Below are 16,764 nucleotides of genomic sequence, written 5' to 3'. Positions count from 1 at the left end.
TTAGAAGTAACTTCGGTTTCCTTCCTCTATGAAAAAGCAAATCCAGGAATTTAGTCGCAGGTAAAATGGATAAAGATAATTGTCCTTTTGCTCAAAACCGTCTCTCTTGCTTCCTAATTAAAACTATCTTGGGTGATTCTGCTCATGATTACTAGCTCTCGATTCTAGCACATGTTCCCCCTGAACTATACCAGGCAGGAACATCAAAGAAGTAGTACTATGTATAATGCTGTGCTGCATAGGACAGTCAAAAATAAGGTCTGTTTCTTACATACGTCAAATAGTTACCAAAGATGTTGCATTATGACTCTTCCTGGAGGAAAGTCAGTAATTTTTAGAGAGTAAATGCTTTCTTGAAAGAACTGATTTTTCCAGGTAGCTTACCCAAGAAGGATTGAAGAGCTTATACCTGATGACAGTAGTAGTACCATCCAGTAAATTCAGATGAGACATGAAAGAGACAGACACAGGCAAGGACATTTTGGAGTAAAATTGGAAATTACTTATAGAATTACTGAGGTTTGAAGATACATCTTGAAATCGTAGAGCACAACCCATCTACGCCAAGCAGGCTTAGCTAGAGCAGGTTGTTTGAGACCACTGCCTGTTGAATTTTGAGTGTCAAATGGAGACTCCGCCACCTCTGCCAGCATATGACATCCCTCACACTAAAAAAATAAGTTGTGTTTCAGTGGAATGTCATGTCCTAATTTGTCCCCATTGCCTCTTGTCTTGTTAATGGGTACTGTGAGGCTGGATCCCTCCTCTTCATTACTTCCCATCAGGTATTAATGCACATAGATAAAATTACCCAAGCTTTCTCGTGTCCAGGCTAAAAAGTTAGCCTCTTCTCACATTACAGATGCTTCAGGTCCTTATATATTTGTGTGGCCATGTGCTAGACTCCGTCCTTTAAGTCCCCATCTTTCTTATACAGGGGAGCCTAGAACTGGATGCAGTACAGCCTCACGTATCCAGTAATTTGTCCAAGAACTCCAGGGAATGTCCATTCTGCCAGCATTGCCAAGAAAGGTCTATCCAAGGTTAAAAAATAAATAATCTCCTAATTCCTTCTTCTTGGCTGTTCTTGCTGCAAGCATAGTTAAGTATATACATTGATGGAAAGGAATAATAGGTTTACATATACAAGAAAGACATTAAGCTATTAGACAGCATCCAAAGGAGGGTAATGAAGATGGTGAAGGGCCTTGTGGGGAAGCTGTATGAGGAACAGTAGAGGTCACTTGGTCTGTTCAACCTGAAGAAGAGTTGGAGGGGACACTAATCAGTCTGCAAATTCTTTGTGAGGGGAAGAGGGGCAGTCACTGAGCTCATCTCTCTGGTGCTCAGTGACAGAACCTGAAGGAATGGTTGGAATTGAGTCAGGAGGTTTAGGTTTGGTATTACGGGAAGGTTTTTGCCCCAGAGGATGGTCAGGCACTGAACAGGCTCGCCAGGGCAATGGTCACAGCTCCAAGGCTGCCAGAGCTCAAGCAGCATTTGCACCGTGCTCTTGGGCACAGAGTGGGATTTTTGTGCAGGGCCAGGAGCTGGACTTGATAGTCCTTGTGGGTCCTTCCCAACTTGACATACTCTCTGATTCTGTGTTTAAATATACTGGATTTTAAATAAAAAACATATTGTAAGTCATTGTTAAGGGAAAGCTACACATTCTCACTTGAAGTGACTCATCCTCATTTAATATGTACATGCTTCAGAGTGTAAAGGCCAGACTCTACTGCTGACTAGTATAGAAATCCCCAGCACAGACGCACACAGACAATAGCAATGCAGGCCTTCCTGCTGCTCAGCTGGAACGGCTGTTCAGCTGCTTGGGGCAAGAGCATAGAGAAGCTGAAATACAGCTATTAACGTACTTCAGAAATAGTATTTTGGCTTAGTTGTCCAGTGAAAGTGATATGACAAGCAAAATTAATACAAACCAACCACGCCTGTCATAAAAATATTTTATTGAAATGCAGCATTGACTGTCAAAAATTACACTCTTGATTATCTTATTTTATAATAAGAACAGAATCAGTGCTTAATAATGAACAGAATAAAAATATTTTGAAGGAATTTTTTTTCATCCCTTTTTAATTCTATTCAGAAACACACTAAAATCTTCTTCCATAAGAACACAGAGCACTACAGCAGCACCAGACACACTTTATGCATTTCTTTAAGCCTTAAATTTGCCAACATGTTCACGAGCTATGATCATCCTTTGAATCTGAGCAGTTCCCTCATAAATCTGAAAAGAAGAATTGCAATAATGTTACTGGGTGATTTTTAAAAAGGTTTTAACAGGTATATGTTTGTACACCTCCATGGCACTAATCCAGTGTGGATTAGGATGTGCAAGAAGACAGAAAAAAACAGAGAACATTCCAGTGTGCCGGAGTAATTACAGTGGGCTAAATTAAATGTAACTCATACAAGATATTGAGAAAGTCTTGTTCTCTCAGGTGCTCCAATCTAAAGTCAGTAGGGCTCTCATGAAAATAGGTGACAACATTCCTCTTATTTAAGGAAGAAAATACATTATTTAGGTTTTTCAAAGTAGGATCTGAAATCATGGGTAGAAGGGAAGAGATGATTTGTCCTTAAGTGTTTTCTTTAACTAGCCTTTCAAGGTCCTACCATATGTTGTCTTTGATCCGTTTCTTTCCATTGCTTCTTGTTAACTAGTACTCTCTCCCATACAGTTTTGTTTGTGGTTTTCTTTATTCTTGCATTTTCTTCTAGAAACAGCCTGCATCATGCCTCTGTTCTGTTTGTTTGCTAGCAGCAAAGTCAAAAATAGACAAAAAAGCACCTATGAAGTTCTAATGCCAAAGCAGGACGTATGCTCCACAGGCATACTGCAATATAATGCAGGGGCTGAGGCAACATAGTCTAGAGGTTTTAATGTTTCAGCTCCCAGTTCTGCCAGAACGTGGCTTGGCAAAATGCTGAAAATCATGCAAATTCACTTATAGGAATAATCTTTCTAGGAACCTTAAAGAGCATCTTAAAAATAAGAACTCTATAACCTGTGTTCACATTAGTGTTCTGGTTCAGAACAAGCTGTTGATTCCCAAAGTGAATTCTCTGCTGCTGCTTACCCCATGTTGATCCAGTCCACAGAGCAGACTGTGTTTTGTGAGTACTAGGTGCCTTCTGAAACCAACTGAAACGGCAGCTCTGCTTTCTCTCTATACTAAACATTCACTGGCCCCTAGGAAAGCCACAATGGTACAAGCCTACACCTGGACCCTGACAGTTGGATGCCTGTCAGGGATATACATTCCAAGGAACCAAACAGGCTTGCTATGAACTCAGCCTGCTCAAACTGCTTAGAGTGTAGCTCTCAGGGTCTCAGCAGCTGTTCCTGCAATCTACCAAACTGCTCCTATTGCACTAAATTTGCACTTGCTGATGAACACAGCCATGGAAATCAAGCGTAAAGACATCACAACTCACAATCTCATTAAGTAATTGCAGGAAAGGTTTTGGTTTATAAGCTGATGGAAATAGTTTCAAGACTCTCTGACAATCAAAGAAAGGAAGTTTTCCAAATTTAAGAGTTTCCAAACCTAAGAGTTTCTACCAAAGTAACCAAGATTTCTAGAAGCCAGACAAAACTAGGGCACAGTAAGGTCATGTAAAAATGTTATCAGTAAACACAATAAAAGGATTGTGGAATACCAAAAAAGATCAAACATATGAAAGATAATTTGAAAAATCAAGTTAATCTGCATGCAACATATGGCCAAAAGTATATACCATCTGGAATTGAGCAGTAATACAGCAAAGCACAGTGAAGTGTAAGATATAATCAAGAGACATGGACAAAATAATTGCAAGACAAAACCCTCTCCTGAATTCTTTTGGGGATGAGATGGAACAGACAGTCATCAAAAATTTAATACTAAATCTGATTAATTACAAAAACAACCTACTTAGCCATGCATTTGGATCACTGTAATGAAAAAACTACGTAATAATGGAATTTTGTCAAATCAATCTCAATTAATCTGAGTTTCAACCCTCACACTATCATTCTCTAAAAAGCATGCAAGTCTGACAGGAAAAAAATTCCAATCATAAATTTCAATTAGTCATTCATTTCCTCACTCACAGAAGTGAAGTTAGTTACAGGGACCTTTAGATTCCAGCATAGCAGTTGTCTTTCCTTAAACTGAGAAAAATAAATTCTTGGCTAGTGGCAATAATAGTCTACATTTTGAAGTCAGCTGTGAGACAAATATTAACTGCCTAGAATCTTGGATTGACAGCTAGTATAGCTAACAATCATTAGAGGTCATGGTCTATGTGCATTTCTTGATATCATCTACTTTGTTATGTTTTATCTAGTCATTATTAGTGTTAGCTGTCAATAAGGATTACTGGGTTTGCTGAATTAAATGAAAATATTCTTGTTGAACGAATAACTGCAGCATAGTATATGCCAATATACTAATTACAACATGACACAGAATAATTTCTTGACAGTAACACTGCAATAAAAAACCTGGGGATATATGAGTACAAAAGGGTCTTGTTAAAAAAGTGGATAATCACTCTAGGTTGTGTCAAACTTCTGCTGATATAACACAGGCAAGGTCATAATTTTACATGCCATGGTGCCAGCTAGGATAGGGTCAATAGTTTTCTTAGTAGCTGGTCCAGTGCTGTGTTTTGTGAGAATAGCGTTGGTAACACGTTCATGTTTCAGACCAGGTGGTGAACAACTTTATTGTGCATCACTTGTTCTTCCTGGGTTTTATTCCTATATGCCTCTCTCTTTTATTATTATAATTTACTTTATTTCAATTATTAAACTTATTATTATTAAATTTATTTCAATTATTCTCAATACATGAGATTTACCTTTTTTTTCCCAATTCTCTCTACCATCCCTCAGGAGCAGGGAGGAGAAGGGAGTGAGCAGCTTCCTTGTGTGGCAACTTAGTCGCCAGCTGGGTTTAAACTACAATACCATGATACTCAATCCTGTTGATACGTATTCTACGCAGCTTATAATACCACAGTTTCAAACAGAAAGTTTAATGGAAAAGTAAAACAAAAACCCCAACCAAACAAAAAACACCTCTTCCCTCATAAGTCATTGGGGTAAGAAACTGCTTTAGTGTTCAGGCTAAGAAGACAGCTGAACTATAAGCAGACATCAATCCAAGATACAGACCAATGGTCAAAAGTTTTGCATCTCTGTAGATTTTTAAGAACAGTATGATATGTAAACCACCTCTGCTTACAGAATACAAAAGCAAGCATTGGTATTTTGATAAAGATTTTTTTTCCTAAGAGTTCAAAGACTTCAAAATTGACAATCCAAGAATTGCAATCAGTTACCACATTAGAGGGAAAAAAAAAACCAAAACCCACACAATATAATTTTTTTTTCTTACGTGGTTTCAGTTTCCGTCAAGTGCAATGACTTTAGTATGAAGTAATTTCCTGATTTGAACTAATTTCCTGATTTGAATCACTGTTTCTTTAAATGGAAGGATTACTGCTTTCATTCTAAAATTATTTTTTTAATATGTGTACATCATGATTTGAAGTAAGTAGCCATTACTTCATTCTGTATAAAATAATTTATTTTTAAAATTATCACTTTCTCTTTTACTTACCTGGTAGATTTTAGCATCTCTCATTAGTTTTTCTACAGGATATTCAGTATTAAATCCATTTCCTCCAAAAATCTGTACTGCGTCTGCAGCTACTTGGTTTGCAATGTCACCAGCAAATGCCTTTGCAATGGAAGCATAGTAGGTATTCCTGCGACCAGCATCAACTTCCCATGCAGCTCTCTGGTAAGCCATCCTAGCGAGTTCAACTTTCATTGCCATTTCAGCAAGCAAGAAAGACACTGCTTGGTGCTGTGATGAAATAAACTAGGTTAATATTGCCTGCTTAAAATTCTATGACATGCAGGAAAGATAAAATCTTCTTAATGCAGTGATTTTTTTCAAAAAACTCAGTAAGTCGTGAGAGTGAAGTTACACAGAACATGCATTGCGCTCTCATATATGTATGTTGAATTACACTCTTGAGTTTTCGATTTCTAAATCCATTTAGTCATAGGGATTAAATACTGATGAAACAATAGTTGAAGTTGTTCTTTCCTATTTGTTGGTATTTAGCTTGTTGTTTATTCATATTTTTTCAAAACTGATAAGCAGCATGATGGGCAATGTTTTCTATTGGTGTTAATACTGTGTATCTTGTTTCACATACCTCAGATGTTTTCTTCTTTTCTGAAAATCCCTCTTTATTAGCGCTGAAGAACTTAAGTATGCCCAGGTGTTATGTAAGTTCTAGCTTTGGGGCAGAGGTTTTTTTCTGCTTTGCCTACTATCATTGATAAATTACCAAAAATTCTTGAAGTTACCACATAGCTAAGTTTACTTACAGTGCAACCTATATACTTGGAAACCACAAAATGGCAGAGGTATAATATAAAAACTAAGGAAATATAAATATCAAGGAATAACCTTGAAAAATCAGTACCAGTACATCTGGTATGAAAACATAAGCTTTCATTACATTGTCTGCTCCCACACTTACTTCAACAATTGGTTTCCCAAAGGTTTTTCTCTCCAAAGCATATCTAGTAGCTTCATCAAGGGCTCTTTTTGCTAATCCAACAGCACCAGCTGCTACCTAAATTGAATACAGGCCAGAATAAAAAAATCAGAAATTCCTGCTATATTTTGTAACCTCATTTTTTCTGATACTTACGGGTGGTCTGGTCTTATCAAAAGCTCCCATTGCGATTTTAAAGCCAGCTCCTTCAGCTATCAGTACATTTTCTTTTGGGACTCTCACATCTTCAAAGACAATGCCTCTTGTATCTGAGCAGCGTTGACCCATATTCATTTCCTGAAGTGGGAAATTTACAGATGTGCTACTAATTTGGGTTATTCAAAGATACATTATGTTTTCATTCTTTTGTTGACGCAAAGCATAGTTTTTCTTCCCCAAAACACTTAATCTAAAAATTACCACATGCAAGACAAATACTAGTTTTGTATTTGCAGACCAGCATGCCCTTAACTTGTCTAAGCCGGGCAGCTTACTTTCTCCTTATATGAAATTAGTTCTATCACTGTAATCAGTCTTCTTGCGTTCTTCTAGTTCAACTGTCTTTGAGATGCAAATAGAAAAAGAAAACAATCTAATATGCAGGAAGTACAGCTATACTATATATACAAGTGAATAAATAAATGAGCTTTTCAAGTTTTCAGATTTCTTGCCTAATGTTCCACATTCAGTTTTACCTACTATTAAAAATAGTGCTTTCTGTAAAGAGAGAAGTAGCCTCAGTATTTCTAAGGCCTCTTCTTTGACCAGCACTAGCTAAAATTAAAATTCATTATGTGTGTATTTGTGGTCAAAATTGTCCAGCTTGCTTCTTATTTTTTCAAGGCATACTACTTCTCATTTATTGGCACCTGCCAATGTCGTAGTTCTCAAAGATTCTTTGCAGACGGTCAAAGTAGTCATCTTACTTTAGACCATTCTGAATAATTCCTTTTCTGAATTAATAGCTTTAAAATTATGTTTCATGAATAGTTCCTCTGTGTTGTGAACATGAAAAGATGGTTGTACATAAGCATATGAAACTGTTCAGTTGTGTAACAGTCTTTTTTCTTTAGTGGTACATTTGTTTTATTATTGGTTTAGAACTGAACAACAATTCCTGGCTTGTCAAACAAGAAATACAGTCTTCACCTTTCTTCCAATTTGGATCCCTGGGCTGTCTGCTTCCACAATGAATCCAGTAAAGGCTTTGCTTGCAGGAGTTTTTGGATCTGGATTTGTACGTGCTAGCAAAAAATACCTAGTGTAAAACAAAGTAGATGAATGCAGTTAATCTTCACAGTTAACAAGATATATTTATCTAGCACTTTAAATATTTTTATGTGCATTTCTACCATATAATAAGTTCTGTCTATGAGTTAACAACATTTCTTTCCTGCCCATCCTGAAAATAAAATGAGAGGGAGAAAGAGAGTAGAAGTTTCAAAGATTCAAGATTTCATGAAGTTACTCAGATCAACATGCAAATATTCCCTACCTTTTCCATGTATTGTAAGTCTTTATGATATTAGCAGCTTCCCAAATAGTACAAAAGAAACCCATTCATAGCATGTATATAAAAATTAATGCTTAGGACATACTTTCTTGGATGTAAAAGTTATAACCTGATTTCAAAGATCTTGATTTTATTTTTCTAAGTGTAAGTTGTAAATAAGTATTTCTCTTAAAAATTAAACAGCTGTAAATCACTTCTATGATATTCAGTAAGGTCAAAAGAAATCTGATAGATTGTCTTTGGTGGGTTTGCCTTCAACAAGAAAATAACTAGAAAATTCAGCTTTTGGGTAAGTCTAGGAAGTTTCTTCCACTTGAATTCAGGGAAATTTCTATGTTGTAAATCAGCGTGATGTAAGACATGATTTAAGAGGTTTACATTGTAAAAGCACACTCCAGACAACACAGCCATGTCTGCAGTTTCTGACAGATAGAAAATGTCTTCTTTTCAGAAAATAAAAAGTAACACTACAATCTAACAACGTTTCTAGCTTCACTAGGAGTCAGAGGTGTTTCTAGTAGAATCACATTTAATTTTGATAGCTGAAAGATTCAAGAGGCTATTATTGAGTGTGGAGTCATAACATCATCACTCATTTTTCTTTTTAGGCTTTGCATAGCACTCAAGACTGCATTTGCATATGCTATCCTGATAGCTATCCTCATAAACTAGGCAGAGATTAAAATGTAGTCTGCTGAAACAGAGAACATTCAGATTTGTGTCTGAAGGATAGGTTTTTAAAGAATTGGTCTTTAAAGATTTTAACTGAGGTTGGAGGGGTGGGGTAAAGCTACTACATAACAGCATAAATCTATGACACCAGTTAACATACCAGTTTGCTTTCCCCCCATTTGTGATCCACATCTTCTGACCATTAATAACATATTCATCTCCTTTCTTCTCAGCCTTTGTTTTTATACCAGCCACATCAGAGCCTGCTCCAGGTTCTGTTACACAGTAAGCCTAAAACAAATTAAGATGCAAAATCTTTCAGAATAGAAGTTCTGTCTTTAGTCAACTACATATTCATGCAGATTATGTGCATCAAACTAGTTGTTGAAGGTTTAAGTGAACTGCATGGTAATATCCAAACACCAAATAAACAAAACTCCCCAATAAAACCCCAAAACAACCCTACACATGGCCCATTCCCCCCTGCAAACAGCTGAGTTTGGGTTAGTTTTCTTTATAAATCCATAATAATACATAAAATTGGCTTTTAATCAAACAGAAACATTCTATAATCCTTAAGTTAGTACTTCCAGGATTCAAAAATTCTGATGTGAAAGCTGAGGATCTTTAAAGCCTGAAAACAGGAGCACTGAGTCCTTCAATTTAGGAGGCTTAGTTGTAAATTTACATACATTGCACATGAATCTTTACTGCCTTCTATGTAACAAGTACTGTTTATGTAATATTTGAGATCACAAATACGAGTGTCATTGCCATTCAAGTTGAGGGTCTCCTTACATAAACCTTCTATTTTTCTTAAACATCTACAACCCCTCTTGAAAGGGAAAAAAACCCTGTAATTTTTGGTAAGTGACTTAGGATGAGGATAATTTTCCAGTTAATATCTTCTGTTTACTTACTGGATGTATCTCATTAGGTATTCGCTAACTTTCAGTAAATGTCACTGTTTACATATAAATCAAACAGGGCTAAGTTGTGAGTACATATAAGTGTTCAGGGGGAAAAAAATCACAAAAAAAAGGAGTAATACAATTAATGTGGTTTAGAAACATTCTGCAGTATAGCAGTTATACTTACACACATCATTGGTTCTTCCGTCATTCTTCCTAAGTATTTTTTCTGCTGATGCTCATTTCCCGCAATGATAACTGGCATTTGCTGAAAAAAATATTTAGACCATTAATCCAGCTCTTTCAAGGGCAGAGATTGTAGTTTAAGGGATATAAGAAAAGGCAGAACTTACCCCTAGGGAGTTGGCTTCAATGGCAGTTTGAACCCCTGTACACCCGTAAGCTAACTCTTCTGTAATAAGGCACGCTTCAAAACTGCCAAGGCCAAGGCCACCTATGGTTGAAGTATTTAAGTTACTCAAGGGGATATAAACTATAATGTACTAATAATAATGATGTACACAACATAATTAGCAAAAATGTATTATTCCACATACATTTGATTGTGTATTGTGTTTGGTTAGGCATTCTCACGCAAGCTTTTTAAATGTATCTTCATCAGAAGAGTAAAAGGTGATTTGAAAATTACGTATCATGTGTCCAGAGTTATTGTTTGATTAATGTGGGATAACTTGCACAAAGTGGCAAGAACGTACCACTCACATTTTTTTACTACTGTACATTCAAGAATTAAGAGTTCGTAGGAGGCAGAGAAAAGAGCCAAAAGCATTTGAGAACAAAGAAAGTGTGCATATTAGTAGACAACCAACGCAGTAATCTGTTTCTGACAGAAGCCAACACTATGGGAAACTGGCCAACAGTACATATAAGTACAATAACAACTACCTCAAAAATATTTTCCTGAACTTTCAGGTGACTTCCTCGGTCAAATAAATAATTCTCTTTGGTATCTTTGTTATGCCAGCCCCTGACAGACATCTGTTACATGAATTTATCTGGTGTCTTTTTGAATCTGTGTCAGATTTTAGCACGTATATCGTACAGGGACAATAAGTTGCAAATTAACTCCACACTGCATGCAGAACCATCTCATTCACTTGTTTTGAATCTAGCATCTAGCATAATTTGATGCCTTCTAGTTATATTGAAAGGGACAGTGAACCATCAGTCCCTTTTCACACTCTCCCATGACACTGACATTTTAGTAATTTCTTCTATAGAATTTACATCTCACACAGAAGATAAAACTTCTGTATTCTTTGTCATCCTTTTAGAAACCTTCTCCATTTCCCTAATACTCTCTTGAGATGGAAGGATCTGACTATATAATGACTTAAAGAGGCAAGTGCAATTTGGATTCAGGAGGCAGTATAATTATGCCTTCTGCTTTTTAATTCATTCCCTTAAGAGTCCCTCTTGACCTTAGATTTTACAGATTTAACCACTTCTGAGCATTATGCTCATGTTCACAGGATCCAAAGATGTCTTTTCTGAGAGGTAGTATCTAGTGCATACCTTTCCTCTGTGAAGTTCAGATTGATTCTTTCCCTTCACACATGCATCACTTTTTCTTTTTGAATCACATTGCCATTTTAACTCTCACTCTCTTCTGTGATCTTTTCCTGCAGCTCTCTGAACCAGACTGTCTTAGTATTATCAGCAAACTCTATCATCTTTGCATTTACGCCCTTCTCCGTTTGTTTTTAGGCATCCCAAATAGCACAAGACCTAGCAGCTGCTAATGTTGCCAGTATGAAAGCTGATGATTTTTAAAACTTATTTTGGAAGTTCAGACATTCTCTATCCCCTGCTCACACATTTATTAGCTACTTCAGAGATCTTCAGTGACTTTATGAGGCATGAGTTGCTTTCACTAAAACCCTTCTCTAGCATATCATGTTTGTCTGTATCACTCAAACATCTTATGAGCCAGGACTCTGCTGTACTGCACTTAATCTAAACTGAAAAACAGTCCTTCTGGGATAAGTTCTTAAATTGCTCCAGCTTGTGCCAGAGACTAGAACAAAACATGACCTTCTAATTTCTCTGCCTAATCAGCTGACACTGCACCAGGGAAACATTAAGCAGCTGTAATCATGGTAGAAAAATCTGGTCATAAATTACTAAACCATAATCTACGTAATTTGTCTCCTGATTACACCCACACCTAGTACCACCTGTATGTGTCAACCTGCCTACTGATTAGATTATTCAAGTATGTGACTATTTATGCGACGGTACAGAATCCATAATTACACAGAGGATTCTCATCTAATGTCTTTTTGTTGTTTCATTTTACAGATTAAAAAGAATATTTACTTACCACAGCTTTCCGGTATGTGTGAATTCATAAGACCAAGCTCCCAAGCTCTCTTTATAAGTGGAACAGGATACTGAAACAGACACAGAAAAATCACCTTCTGATTCATCACAACCAAAACTTTAAATTTTATGCAGGTTAAGATTAAAAGTCTGGTTTTTCCCATTTTTTCCCGTACACTATGGTAGAATTTACCTCTCCAGTTTTGTCGTATTGTGCAGCAACAGGAATAATTTCCTCCACAGCAAATTTACGAGCAGTAGCTTGAAACTCTTTCTGTTCATCAGTAAGTTCTATTTTAGAAAAGGAAGAGAAAAAGATCATAAATCCTCTGCTGTCTTTTATTTTGCTAATTGTCAAGACTACGATAAAGAAAACGAGCATCCTTCCAGGACAATCCAAACCACCACTATTTGGGGCTCTCCAGGAAGCAAAAATGTTCAGGTTCCTCTTCCTCCGGGGAGGAAACTTCCATTGTTCTCTGATCAACCCCTACATGCACTTACTTATGTCTGATGAAATTATCCACAAAATATTGAAAACGAAGCAGAAAGGACTGTGTAACATAAAATGTGTTACCAAAAGAAATAAGAAGAATGCTGTGCTAATTAAAAGCATAAAAAGACAGAGGTTGCCCAAAGATCCTGACTCTTCAATTTCAAACATCTAGCTCTGATCCTCTAAATTTGCTTGTATATATATATATATATATATATATATATATATATATATATATTATATATAATATGCCAAAATGAAGATAAAATTATTTTTTTACATTTCTTGATAACCAAGTTCAACTATGACTACATTTAGGTACTGTAACATTGAAAACAGCAATATGAGGTAAGTATTCAAAGCTAAGACACTCTAGCAATAAAAAAAAAAAAAAACAACAAAACTTATCATAGACATGAGTTAAAAAAAGAAGAAAATCTTAAGAACACTACACACATATCTGCCTTGCCTCAGTTACGGATAAAGTTACTTTGTTTTTCAAACTATTTTTTTTACTAGAAATATATTTGGAACAAACACCTTCATTTTAAAATCATGGTGAACTACAACATAGGATATGATTTCTTTTTAACTCTGCAATTTGTCCATTATTGTTACATTTCTTTCAAAACCTGCACTACTTACCAAAGCTAAAGCCAGCTCCAGGTTTGCCTACATGTAAGTTTTGAGCAGGTTTACCAGAATAGGACCTCCATCCATTCCCTGTGATGGTTTGAAGCATTTGCTAAAGAGGAAAAGAACATGAGGTGTAAGATCTTTACAGTTCAAGCCTCCTAAAGCTACTAACCTATCTGCAGCACAACTCTAGACTCCCTGTCTGGAAACTGTGTCACATCAAGTATAATACAATTACTACAGCGATAAAAGAATTACTGGCTACATTGTGTTTTCCTCCTGTGGCAAGCAGCACTTACATGAACTGACACCTCTCTACCAGGAATCTCAGGCTTTAACAGGACCAAGGGTGAGTGAACTGCTGTATGCACTTTTAAGTATTGTGCAATTGAGTATTTAAAAATTATTAATCATAATTAAAATTTATGTTCACAGAGACACAACAATATATATTTCTTTCATTTATACACACACTCATCAAACTTCATTTTCTGGCCCTGTAGTGAATATCCTATTACTCAATGCTTACCTACATGCAGGTTTAGCAAGATTTTAAAAACAACCTACCTATTAGCTGATATATCAGAATATTTTGATAATGTCCTACACTATTCTCTCCTTTCTTTTAATAAGCTGCTGCCACTGACACTTGGTGATTATTACTGTCCTCCAATAGGAGAGACAGCAGACTATCTTGAGTTTATTTTTCCTCCTAATACTTGCCACAAATTTATTCTTTTTCATTGTAAATACTTTCTCTGCTTTTTCAAGTTTAGAGCCCCAAATATTGTTGCTACAGGTATTTTCAGAATGTCTTAATACTGTGAAAAAGCATGTCTGAATTTGTTTTAAGAGGATGGTTTACTCTCTTCAAGAGCTATGAATCTCTGAAATGTTTGAAAATTAATGAAAAATATGAAATTGGGTAATTTTTTTAGCATGACCCAAATCAATATTGCAAAACCAAATTTGCCTGAACACTAAGGAAAGGCTTCTTCTTGATTTTCTTCTGTGAAAATGTAGACTTCTTTTTTTTAAACTTGTGATCAGAGCAGTCACTTATTTCCTAGCATTAAAAAAAAAAAAAAAAAAAAAAAAAAAAAAAGAATTATTCATAGTAATGAAAAAAATATCACAGAAATTTTACTGGGAAGTCTAGAAGACAAGGACATTACAGAAAGTTACACAGCTGGGGAGGCAACAAGTACCTTCAAAAAAGTTATGGTAGATAAACGGTGCTGTTAATAATAATGCTATATGATAGATGGTTATAACACAGCACAAGAAGCATGACGAATACTGCCAGTAATAGGTATCAACACAGTGAAAAACATATTTCCAGAGGATACTGAAAACATCTATAAAGTTCAAAGGTGAAGAAATGCAGAAGGACCTCTTCTAGGCAGGGAAGAGGGACAGATTATGACATATTTGCATATTGTGCTGGTAATGTCAATTTATTAATTGTTCATTATTGCATTTTGCTGTAGGTAATATATTATTAATTTCAAGTTTTTAGAAACAATAGACATTGCAAAAGAGTATCTTGCTAAGTTTTCTGTTACTGCTACCTCTCAAAAGCCAAAACAATACCACAAAAATCTAGATAGACCTTGATTCTTCAGCATTACTTATGCCTTATTTTATCTGGAAAAAAGACAAGATGAGGTTGAAAAAAGTCAGATTACTGAATTTTTTTTCTTTTCTTTTTTTAAGGAGCAGCCCTTAAATAGGCTAGACTAATATCCCTAATTAGTCTATTAGGAATAGACTAATGCATAGCTTTGCAACCAAAAGTTTTTGCCTGCACTTGGAAAAGTACTGGATTAAAACTAATCCAGTACCCTATATGGAAGAAGCTGTAAAATTTGAACAAATGAAATTATGTCTGTTGTGGTATAGTATGCAAGGTAACACTGAAGATTACTCTGGAAAAACTCAACAATATCCCCACAATGAAATATGGACAGATGGGACTCATACCTGGAAGCTGCATGACTGATCAGATGACATAGGATGAGGGTTTGCTACATGTAAAAATTTGGATGACCATCTCTCTACTTGTCAGCTTTCCTGTTGCTTAACTCTGAGGAACAGTTGGATTCAGTGACAAACTACTAGTAGTGATGTTCAGATACAACTCCTACTGCATTTCCTTGCACTACTGTATAAACTCTGTCGTAATTACAAATACGATCATCAGTGTAGTGAGACTAACACTGGAAGAATGTGCTGCCAGGAAAAAGGTATGACAAGGCTACTCACAAAAGTGATGCGATCTCTTTATTACCTTGATGACAAAAGAAGTACAGAACTGTTTGAAAAGATGCAGGTCACAGAAAACGGTGGGACAACAATAAGCTAATCGTTGCTATCCTTGATTCTGCCTCACGTATCTCAGAGCAAAAAGGAAAAGAATTATCAAGAGAAGTTTGTTGCTGGGGTAACATGTCAGGAGGCTGAACTTGAAAGAATAATTTCCTCCCTATGGGCTTCTTTTGCCTAAAGCTTTACTTTTGAGCCATGAGATACCAACTTCAGATGGAGACTTCTTCCCTCACGGACTTCCCTCACTCTCACAGCAACACTTAGGACTTGTGGCCAAGCTGCATCAAACTGGGGCAAACTAACACTGCTGCTAGGAGGCTGTGAAGGGCCTTTCAAGTAATTCAGACTCATGAATGCCTCTGGAAATGGGGAATCCAGAAAAAGCCATGTGTAGTGGTAAATGTGTTTTGAATAGTTTCTGTTTCCTAGTTTGAAGATGTGAGGTTATTGGTTCAATACAGTAGAAAGTTTGTACTTTAGAAAACCAACTATTATATTTTGCACATATTTTTTAAAACATTAACATAGGTAGTACAGCTACGTATGCTATAGGAAATGCATTGGATAAAATATCCTGAACTCTAATCCCGGTGTTTTGAAGCCGTCTCCACCATTAAATGGAGAGGTGCCAGCCACACCTGGCACGACGCGGCCTTTGCCACATGAGGAACCCCAGGGCTGTGCACTGTCTCCACTAAAGAACATCAAATGGCGATACCCATTCGACCCTTGAGGATTACGGCCATAAACTCGGGAAATACTGCGAGGCAGGAAAAGCAGCACGGCGGGTGGATTCCAGCCTGACCGGCTCTCCCCAGCGGGGCAGCCCCTACGCCTGCAGCTGTCCCGACGGTCACGGCAGGCTGGCCCTGCCTCTTCCGCCCTTCGCCCTCTGCGATCCCGCGGCCCTTCCCCGCCGCCCGGGCTCCCCCAGCCGCCAGCACCGCCAGCGCCTCGGTTCGGTTCAGTCCGGTCTGGTCTGGTCCGATCCGGTCCGTCCCGTGCCTCTCCCTGGGTCTCGTGTCCCCCAAGCGTTCACCCGCCCCGGCCGCTCACCCGCGTTGCCCTCAGCGCAGCCATCTCGGCGGGAGAGCCCGGCAGCCGCAGCAGCTCCGGCGGGGCGGTGCTCGGGCGGCCGGGGCGGTGCCACGTTGAGCCGAGGCGCTGGGGAAGCCCTGGGTTCCACCGGCCCGGCCCGCCTTGCTCTGCTCCCGCGAGGGGAGCCGCGCCCTGTGGGCTCGGGCCTGTGCGTGTCCCGGGTGGGCCTTCGC

At 37.5% G+C, this 16,764-nt stretch overlaps 1 protein-coding gene across 1 annotated transcript; it reads right to left on the bottom strand.

Moving 5' to 3' along the window:
- Nucleotides 1-1,953: 1,953 nt before the first annotated feature.
- On the bottom strand, nt 1,954-16,764 carry ACADM (acyl-CoA dehydrogenase medium chain). The gene is made up of 12 exons (XM_041398333.1): nt 16,550-16,764; nt 13,175-13,274; nt 12,227-12,324; nt 12,035-12,104; nt 10,044-10,144; nt 9,878-9,958; nt 8,940-9,070; nt 7,744-7,852; nt 6,751-6,891; nt 6,577-6,672; nt 5,640-5,888; nt 1,954-2,254 (listed from the first exon to the last, which is right to left on the bottom strand). The coding sequence occupies exons 1-12, from the start codon at nt 16,571-16,573 to the stop codon at nt 2,183-2,185; spliced, it is 1,272 nt and encodes a 423-aa protein (XP_041254267.1). The 5' UTR covers nt 16,574-16,764; the 3' UTR covers nt 1,954-2,182.

The sequence above is a fragment of the Onychostruthus taczanowskii genome, unplaced genomic scaffold, assembly GCF_017590055.1.
Source record: "Onychostruthus taczanowskii isolate IOZ18803 unplaced genomic scaffold, ASM1759005v1 scaffold144, whole genome shotgun sequence".
Lineage (NCBI taxonomy): Eukaryota > Metazoa > Chordata > Aves > Passeriformes > Passeridae > Onychostruthus > Onychostruthus taczanowskii.
The sequence above is the reverse complement of the archived record's forward strand: the minus strand, read 5'-3'. Positions and strand labels throughout refer to the sequence as shown.